This window comes from Apodemus sylvaticus, chromosome X, assembly GCF_947179515.1.
Source record: "Apodemus sylvaticus chromosome X, mApoSyl1.1, whole genome shotgun sequence".
In the NCBI taxonomy this organism is placed as follows: Eukaryota; Metazoa; Chordata; class Mammalia; order Rodentia; family Muridae; genus Apodemus; species Apodemus sylvaticus.
In genome coordinates this window covers 108,266,343-108,276,382 of record NC_067495.1, presented here as the reverse complement: position 1 = coordinate 108,276,382, position 10,040 = coordinate 108,266,343, and the positions used below count along the sequence as shown (strand labels likewise).

The 10,040-nt window shown below is 38.4% G+C and overlaps 1 protein-coding gene across 2 annotated transcripts in view; it reads left to right on the top strand.

Annotated features, from left to right (window-relative positions):
* The first annotated feature begins 1,675 nt into the window (after positions 1 to 1,675).
* The window catches only part of Lrch2 (leucine rich repeats and calponin homology domain containing 2), an 88,849-nt gene continuing 80,484 nt past the window's right edge, over positions 1,676 to 10,040 (top strand). For both annotated transcript variants that reach the window (XM_052171621.1, XM_052171620.1), the window contains exon 1: positions 1,676 to 2,057. In XM_052171621.1, coding sequence (XP_052027581.1) covers positions 1,676 to 2,057 — 382 coding nt within the window. The remainder of the gene's footprint in view (positions 2,058 to 10,040) is intronic.

Here is a 10,040-nt window from a genome sequence, read left to right as displayed (position 1 = left end):
AACTTCTCATTGTTTGGTTTGAAATATAAGGGATGGGGAGTACAAGATACAACATTTCTTTGTGATAGGAGTGGGATTTCCTTACTTATTTGGGAGAAAACAGGCTTACTGAGTACTGGATGGCAGTCTGGATAGTGACAAGATACAACCCAATTTCAAAAAAATGGACACATTGTTTGGGCATCATTTTTTGTCTGGTACTGGTGGGCAAATCCAGGACCTTGCAAATTCTTTATACTGATTTAAATCGCTACCTCCTACCACTGTATTTAATAAATTATTTTCACTTGCTAATTACTAGCACAAAGTTCAGTTTAAGTCCTATACTTTCTGTGATTCATGTCCAAGGTGAGTGCAATTTTCTCTTCTCATATTCGTTTAAATTAACCCTCTATGGCCACAAAGCCACTCAGCCAAACTGCTTTTCTTCCCTATACTGTTTTTAAAAGTATATAGCCTATGGCAGATCAATTTTCTTGGTGCAGTCTTCTCTGAGACTGTGGTACGATGTTCAAATTCACAAAGATGGGAATAATATGCACAAGTTATTGGAATTAATGATAAAGGGACATGCCAAAGCGTTCTGATTGTTTTCCCCAATAACTTCATTGAGTATTAGGGAATGGAGTTGAAGACTCGTTGGGATAGTAGAAATAAGAGCAGCAGCTGAAAGGGCTTACTACATATCTGCCTACAAAGATTGTGGTCAGATTATGGAGGCACCACGATGTCTTCTTATAATCGACTTTCAACTTTCTCTGACTTCTACATTAAACATCTCTTTAAGTTGTAAGAAGGAAGACCTAAATCCCAAGATTAATTGGCTTCAAATTCCCAGCATCACACTTTCAGAATTCCATTTAAAACAAAACCTGTATTTCAAAAAAATACTTTCTAAGGTTGTTTGATGATCAAAGCACTTTTATCATCCAATGCTGACGTGATGAAAAGAAACTGGAGATATTTTGGAGTGCTTGGAACAGCTTCAAAGAGTAATAGAACAGTATGTGGAGACTTCTTTTCTTCCAAGTTTGGAAGGCAGCGGTTTAGCTGAGACTCACTGTAAGGAGCAGCTTCCCTGAAAACATCTAAGGTCTTTTCCTACTTTGGGCTTCTAAAGGCTAGAAGAATGCAAGTTATGCTTATTCTCAATAAGGTTCTCATTTTCCTCCCCAAAACTTCTTTTAGTATATTTACACTGAAAGATGGTTCTTGAGGTATTTGTAGGAAGTATCTCAGTCTCCTAATCCTCCCAAGAGCTGTTTCCATACATTTTGAAAGAAGTCCTTGTATCACCACCTCACATTTTTTTGTTTTTGTTTTTGTTTTGCAGAACGAAAGGGCGAGAGACTTGGGGGCAGAGGGAGGAGGCACAGAGCTCACACGACCTCCAGTTAACCTGGTACCTCTTCGCTAAGACTTTGGTACCCAAAGCAGCAGACCCTGAATTGGATTTAGCATCCTTCCTTGGATTCTCGGTTTTCTTTCAACAAACGTTGAGCACGTTCCAGCGTCTTCTGTGTGCGCTACACCTCCCAGCCACTGGCCTGGGGTTCCTTCCCACCATCTCCCTCACCCCCCTCCCACCCCCAGCCTGCGCATGCGTCCTAAGAACCCCCTCCACTCGCGGCCCAGGCTCCGAGTATTGTCGGGGGCTATTCTCTCTCCTAGGAACATGGCGGCGAGTCAGGGAGGCGGTGGGAACAGTGGGGGCGGCGGCTGCAGTGGAGGTGGAAGTGGCGGTGGCGGTGGCGGTGGCGGTGGTGCGGCTGGAGGAGGAGGAGGTGGTGGTGGAGGAGGAGGTGGCGGGGCCTGGGCGGGAGGAGGTGGCGGTTGTGGCGGGACCGTGGCGGTGCCCATCCCGGTACCGACTCCTTTCGGTCAGCCGTTCCCCAATGGGCCGCAGTGGCACCCGAGCTTGCAGCCTCAGCACACCGTGAGGAGCCTGGACCGGGCCCTGGAGGAGGCGGGGAACTCTGGCATCCTGAGCCTCAGTGGCAGGAAACTCAGAGAGTTCCCGGGCAGCGGTTACGACTTGACGGACACCACCCAAGCAGGTGACAGGCTGGGGGAGGGGAAGCGGGGCCTGGAAGGAGGATGGGGAGTGGGTGGCTGCGTGGCTGCCTTGTTGGAGTCCACTGGGCCGGCGCGCGGAGGCGGCGGGAGTCCCCGAATCCTAGCAGCCTCCTGTGACTGCAAAGGGGCAATGCAGGCAGCGGGAAAGAGGGGCGCCAGTAGCCCAGGGATGATGGAGAAACTGGCTGTGATCTTAGTGGCATTATTGTCAAAGAGAGTTGCATGCATACCGGCAGAAGGGACTTATTGACACCTTCCTTAAAGCACTTCTTTCAACTCTTGGCCTCATCTTTCCACACCTCAACTATGAGTAGGTGGGAGGTTGTGAGGGGGAGTTGAGAACAGACAATGCAGAATATCATAATCTCTACATATTCCTTGAAGGCATCCATGCCTGCCTGCATGAATGGCATAGTCCTTTTCCAAGGAAGGCTTGCTGTTTGTCTGTAGTCTTATGCTGGATTTATTTAATCATCTTAGGGTATTTTTGGCTTCCTTCTTCTCACATATGGCTTATAGAGTGGGTTCTATTTTATCTTATTTTATTCTTTTTATTTTCCTGGTGTTGAGAAGTGATGGTGGCTAGATTAGTATTTGTTGTACTAGCAAATTAAATCATCAATCACTTAAGTGTTTGGTTATTGGGTAAAAGATGGTCAAGATTTGAGAGGTGCTAGTTTTAATTTTTAGAGCAGAAAACAAAAAAAATGGGCATTTTTGAGAAAAATTATTCATTTCTTATAGAGTTGATGGTTAATGGATTATCCTATACTCTGTGTTAGTCTTTGTTGTGGCTGATATTTTTGCTGTTGTTACGAATCTGCTCTCCTTCTAAAGCTGTGCAGCTTATTTTTAGCTTTGTTTAGGTTTGCTGAAAGTTTTTTTTTCTTCTCACAATCTTTAATTCTTTATTTATGTATCCCATATACTCGGCTGAAATAAATTATGCACCAAAATATTTGAACTGATGTAGTGATTTTGAAGCAACATAGTAAGTAAATTCACGCAGAGTGGGAAATAGTAAACAACCTTATTTACAAACCAGACAATTTGAATGCATTCAGTTTCTAGACATCAGATCAAGATGTATGCACTGACAGGATGGAAGAGGAAGAAAATCTCAAATTGAAGCTTCCAGTTCAATATGCCTCTTAGGCATTTGCCTCAGGAATGCGTAATCAAGATCTGATTTTTATATTTTGGAAAACACATTTGAATGTTTACACCTTTACCAAGAACAGATTGCCCAAATAATTCTATTCACACCCTTATGGCCAGGCATTGGCAATATATGCTCCTTGGTGTGTTTTTTCAAAAGCTTCAAGAAAAATGGCTCCATGATGCATTATTGTAGGGATTGTTTTTCTTGTCATTCTTTAACCCGTAAAGGTTCCTTCTACCTGTAGGACAAAGTTTAAGCATCTTAGCTGTCACTGTCTGGCCCCAGGTTAATTATTGCAACCTTATCTCTGCAAATGTTCCTGCCTTCTGTTCCAACTAGGTCAGCCTACTGCCCCTCAAATGTATTTGTGTAATTTTGCCTCATCTTCATGCAAGGCTCTCAGTATGCATGAAGTGATCCAAGAAGCTGGCTCCATAATCCGTGGCAGTATTCTGTTTCTATGAATCCTGGGTACTTATTGTCTTTACTACTTATATGACAGTGCTAGCTATCTCTTTATGTTTGTGCCTTGTTCTCCCTGGGGATATGGAGAGTCACTTTAAAGGTATATGTTTACTGTTACCACTCTATATTGCTTCATCCTCCTCCCCTTCTTCTTTGTATAGTGGCATTTCTCACAAACATGAGCATCATTTTATTCAGTTTATAACCATTTGCTTTTAGGCCTTTGGTTGGATTTCTGCGGCAAACTTCAGCACAACCCAGAACCATATTTGTTCTTGGTAAACTGTTACTCCCCATATCTTTTTGTTGGGGCTGGTGCTGAAGACTCAGGAGTTTGCAGATGCTATTCAAGCATTCTGTGTACCCAGATCTCTTCCATCTTAATCTTTACTAGTGTCTATAAGGTACACATACCCTTTGGTGGGTGTACCTGTGTTTGTGCCAGTGCAAACACGTGCAAGGGTGTGTATGAAAATGTGGACATGAGCAAGAATGCCAGAGGTCAACCTAAGATGCAGTGCATTTTATTTTAGTTGAGAGGGACTCTCACTGCCCCTCTCAAGTTGTCAAGTAGGTTGTTTTGAGAACACTGAGGACCCATCTATATTCCCTTTTCCAGCTCTGGAATTACAAAAATTTAAAAATAAAAAATCATGCCCATCTTTTTTTTTTTGTATGTAGATTCTGGGGATTAAATTTAGAGAATCATGCTTGCCTGACAAATACTTTTTCTGCTGAGTAAGATGTTTTCATTTGTTTGTTTTCTTCTTTTTTCATTCTCTTCCTGTGTCCTCCTTTGTGTGTGATACTCCTCTGTGTAAACATTCACTTATGGATGAAGTCACATGGGTATCACTGCCGGCATGTGATCATCAAAGGAGTACCTTGTGTATCACTTTATACCGTCCTTTTACCTGAAGATAGGAGTCTTCTGGACTCAGTAGTATTCCAGGCTAGCTGACCCATGTTATCCCAGTGGTTCTGCTGCCTTTTTCTTATCTTCTTAAAGGAGTGCTGAGATTACAAATACCTCAGCTACTGTGCCTGGTCCTTTACATGGGTGCTGGGGATTTGGACTCCAGTTGTCATTCTGTTGACAGGACTTTACCAATTGTCATTTCCCTAACTCCCCTTAGCCACCCTTTTGAGACAGAGTCTTAATGTCTGGTTAGCACTGAATTTATTTTGAATCCCAGGTTGGCCTTGAGCTTGAGATAATCTGCCTGACTCAATATCACTTAATTACAGGCAGGAGCAACCACCTGATTGGACTTTTCAAAATAATTTTATTATAAGCTATGATGCGGGGTGTGGGGACCCAGAAAAGGGGAAATCATTTGAAATGTAAATAAAAAATATATCAATAAAAAATAAGTGAATAGATAAAAAATAAGCTATGATGCATATATGAGGGAGAATAGGTAGATTTTTCTCTTTCTGACTTTGGGTTATCTTTGCTTAATATTATACTTTCTAAACCCATCCATTTGCTTGCTAATTTCATTTTTATGAACATCTGAATAACATTCTATTTTTTATGTGTAGTGTTTGTAAGTGGATGCCAATATTTGTTCCATTTCATTGTTATTTTAAATACAATTACATACATATTGGAGCAATACATATTGATACGCAATTCTACCTGGGATGGAGTCTTTTGAGGAGTCTAGCTGGGTCATATAGTTGGGGTTCTTTTGTTTTATTTTCTGAGGAAATTCCAAACTAATCTCTGTATTTCTTGTATTTATGTGAATTCTACCAGCAGTGAGTAAGGATTACTTCTCCCAATCCTCCCCCTACAACCCTGTCCTCTCTAACATTTGCTGTTAAATTTCTTGATTATAGCCATTCTGGCCAAGGTACTATGAAGTTGGAAAGTAATTTACATTTATCCAACAACTACTGATGTTAAGTGCTTTAAAAATACATGCCATTTGTGTTTCTTCTTTTGAAAAATGTCTATAGATTTAATTAGCCCATTTGTTAATTAGCAGTTTTATTTCCTAGCCTATAATGTGTATGCATGTATACATGTAAACTGCTGTTAGTATGGGTGTAGTTAGTACATTTAGGAAGGCAACAGAGAGGATACAGTTAGGTGATGAGGAAGGATGGGATGTAGGTAAAAGGACATGCGAATCATGAACTGGAGGTAAAGACACCTTTTCTCTCCTAGTTTCAACTCTTTTACAGTTTTGTAAAAATTTTTTGTGGTAGACAAGTGAAGAAAAATATAATTGAAAGTAGAAGTATAAAACCTTAACCAAAGCTCTGTCCCTTCAGAATGACCGTTCTGACTATATAGCAGTTCGCTGAGATAGACAAGGTTGGGACTAGGCAAGTGTTTGAACCAGCTGTGTATATAAAAATGTAAATGTTTTTATCTCTGAGTTAATTAGAACAAAGTGATTATATTTAAAAATCAATAATGTGATTTTATTTTAAAAATCAATAAAACAACAAATTAAAAAGGAAAGAAATGCCAGACATTTAATTTTTTTGTGTGTTTCAAATGTGTGATCTTTGTGAGACCATATCAAAATCAGGTAGAGAAAAATAGATCTTGTGGTATTCTCTTTTTCATTTAAATAAGACATCAGTATGTGAGTTACTTGTCATTTTTTTTAATTGTCATCTGTTCTGACAAGATTTATCCATGCATTATTTAGAAGCAATATTTGTGAATATAGATATCATGTTCATTTTATATAAATGAAAATAGTCACCTCAGAATTGAAGACAAATGGAGCATATGTGATGTTATACATGTACATGTACACAAACATACATACAGATACTACTATATTCTTAAAGATGATACTGCTTGATGGTATTGTTGCAGTGTCTTTACAATGACTTTTGGTTAATGTTTCAGAACAAAACTGATTATTTAGACAAGCATGAGGTGGTTTATTGGATAGAGAAAGGACTCAAAGAAATGAAAATAGCTAAAATACAATTCTGCTAATTAAACGGTGGTTGGAAAATGAGTTAAAAATAGCAGACATGCTATTCTGCTAATTAAGTGGTTGTTGGAAAATGAGCTAAAGCAATATTGACTTAAGAGAAATTGACAAATTGCCAAAGAAGAAGGAAGGGAAGGCTTTCTGTGTTATTTTTTACTCTCCCACATACATGCATAAGATGAAATATACCAGTGTTTCCTGCTTTGGCTAGACATTAAAATCACAAGTGATTTTTTATTTTAAATGCCAAGGCCTTATCCCAGACCAATTAAATTAGGGTCTCAGTGGCCAAGATACTTAAACAAAATCCTCTCAGGTGAATTCAATATGCAGTCAAGATTGTATAAATGTAAACACTTTCAGTTTGGGTGAATAAAAGTTCAGGCAGTTTAGTGATTAAGATTACTACTTGAGCAGAGGTTCAAAATGCAAACTAGGAAGCGTTCAAGTTTCTAGTGCAGAGTTATGTTGTATCTATATACTCTATGAAATGAACTTACTAGGAACCTACGGTTTTCTTTAATTTTCTTGGATAGTCCACCCTTATAGTTCATCCTGTTTGCAAACTTTACATAGTGTCCCAAAAATTTATGTAGCCATGAAGCCTCGTTGCCTCTAAAAGGCTTACTAAAATGGAATATCGTGAGAAGATAGCTGTTGGCAGAGTGTATCTTTGGTGTCTTTTCCTATTTTTTCTGCATTAATGGTGTCTGTTATTCATGTATCCCTCCTGTCAGTTTTCTTTTCTACTTCTGGCTCACTTTTCTCGTTTACTGGGATGGAGCTCAAAGCTACACAAATGATTATGACAGCCTCTTGAGAAGATTAACATTTAAGAGGAGTTTGCACCTTTCCTAGAGAAATCAGCTGATGGTTTGTACTCATGACCTTTTTGAGTATATCCACTTTCTCAACTCTTAATAATAATAATAATAATAATAATGAAATCCTCTCACCCAAAAAGGATATAAAAAGAGGGACCCAAATTTGTTATCCTATTTTGGGAAAGACACTTATTCTCTTTGTAATCTCTCCTTTCCTGTGGCCTGCTTATCTACTTGGTATGAACTTTCTGGATACTGTGATAATTTATTGCCTTAAAATGAATTTATTGCACTGGGCAAAGGTGGTACATATCATTAATCCCAGCATTTGGGAAGCAGAGGCATGTAGATATCAGAGTTTGAGGCCAGCCTGGTATACAGAGTGACTTCTAGGACATCCAGGGCTACACAGTGAAACTGTCTTGAAAAACAAAACAAAACAAAACAAAAACAAAAAACCCAAGCAAACAAAACAACAACAAAAAAAAAAAACAAGAAGAATTTATTGGCTGCCCAAACATTTATTGATCATTTTCACAGCTTTACCCCCCCCCCTTGCTACAACTAAGTGGATGTGTTTGAGCCTACTTGCAGCCAGTCCTTCTGATACATTATACAGTACCTTTTCTGTCCATGAGCAGTATGTCTGTAAAACAGATTTAGAAATTCTTTTGCCAGATTGTGCTGTGTCCTGGATAATCACATGTTTTCCTGTAAACCAGGAATTGACTCTAGAATTTCCTACATGTGTTGGCTCACCTCTTCAACTGAAGAATATGGTACATTGTATTTGACTGTAAAATGGAGCCAGATAAAAACAACATCTGACTTGGTCTTATAGTTAAAGGTCTTGCTAGTGCATTTACTGGAACAAATTTGTGATTTAATTTTTCACCTGAATCAAGTATCTGCCTTTCTTTATGGAATGTCTTCCTAAAAATAGAATGTGAAACACATTTTTCAGAGTTGACTCATATTTTAATAGCTGTAGATTATATCTGAGTTGCTAAACCTTGAATGGATTTACTCTGAAACTAATCTTATATTGATCCCTTAATTTCTTTTATTTTTCTGCAAGTTTGCAAGTAAAATAAAATTTTTGCTTGAATTGGAAGTTATAGTCATTGTTAAACTAATTTGATTTGTACCTCTTCATATCTAATGCATATATTCTATTTTATCCTATTAATGCTTTAATTAATTAAAAATTAATATGCTTTGATATTGTTTGCTTTTGGTAGAATACATAGTACTTTTTGTGTTTCAGGGGGTTTCTGTGACTGCTGTGGAGTATATAGCAGAGTATTGGTTAGGAATATCACAGTGAAGTATCCACTGGGAATGTTTTCTCCTTATTATAGAACTATTTTTTTTTTTTTTTGAGACAGGGTTTCTCTGTATAGCCCTGGCTGTCTTGGAACACTCTGTAGACCAGGCTGGCCTCGATCTCAGAAATCTGCCTGCCTCTGCTTCCCAAGCGCTGGGATTAAAGGCATGCGCCACCACCTCCCAGCCATTATTATAGAACTATTAATGCAAATATATAGAAGTTACTTCTTGTGAAAGTACATGCTTATTCAACTTCATGGCTATCATCATTTTCCATGTCATGCTGTGCTGTTTGAAAACTTTAGAATGAAATAATTACTTTTAGAAGTCTAGCTTTGGAAACATGTTCGATAGTCTAGAAAAAAAGGAACCTAGCATGTATATAGATGTACGTCTGTAATACCACTCATCTGAAGGCTAACAGAGTATTGTATTCTTTCTTCTTTTCGGGGGATTATAATATAATTATATCTCTCCATCTCTCCCTTCCCTATACTCCTTCCAAATCTTCCTACGTACCACTCTTACTCTCCTTCAAATTGATGGCCTCCTTTTTCACTGTTATTATTGTATGAACATATGTATATGAATATACACACACTCACATTCCTAAATATAACCTGTTTAGTCCATGTATGTGTGGGTGTCTGTGTGTGGGTATGTGTATGTGTGAGTGAAAATGTACTAAGGTCTATTAAGAGGGTGTTGGACTCCCTCAGGCTGGAGGTATAGGCAGTTGTGAAGTACCAAACACAGGTTCTGGGAAACAGCACCTTTGTCCTCTTCGGTAAGGGCAGTAATCACTCTGAACTGCGGATCCATATTTTAGCTCCCAGGCAGTAATAATTTCAACTTAAGGCTAAGTAAAAGTACAGAAAGCATGAGGAAACAATGTCACACCAAAAAAAAAAAAAAAAAAAAAAAAAAAAAAAAAAAAAAAAAGCTCCAGCTGAGTATTAGGATCCTTGCCTAGCAGGCATGAAGTGTTTGATTCTGGTGTAAGCAAACAAAGGTAGGCTACATGTTTGAAGTATAACATAAATATACACAGAAATGGATAGTTGGGATATCCTATATTTGGATGGAATGTGTTGGTAAATTTTAAATTTTTATTTTTCAATTTAGATTATTTATAATTAGGGTTCTCTAGGGGAATAGAACTGATGGGATAAATGAATATGGCTTATATATAATACTATATAGATATTATAACTATAT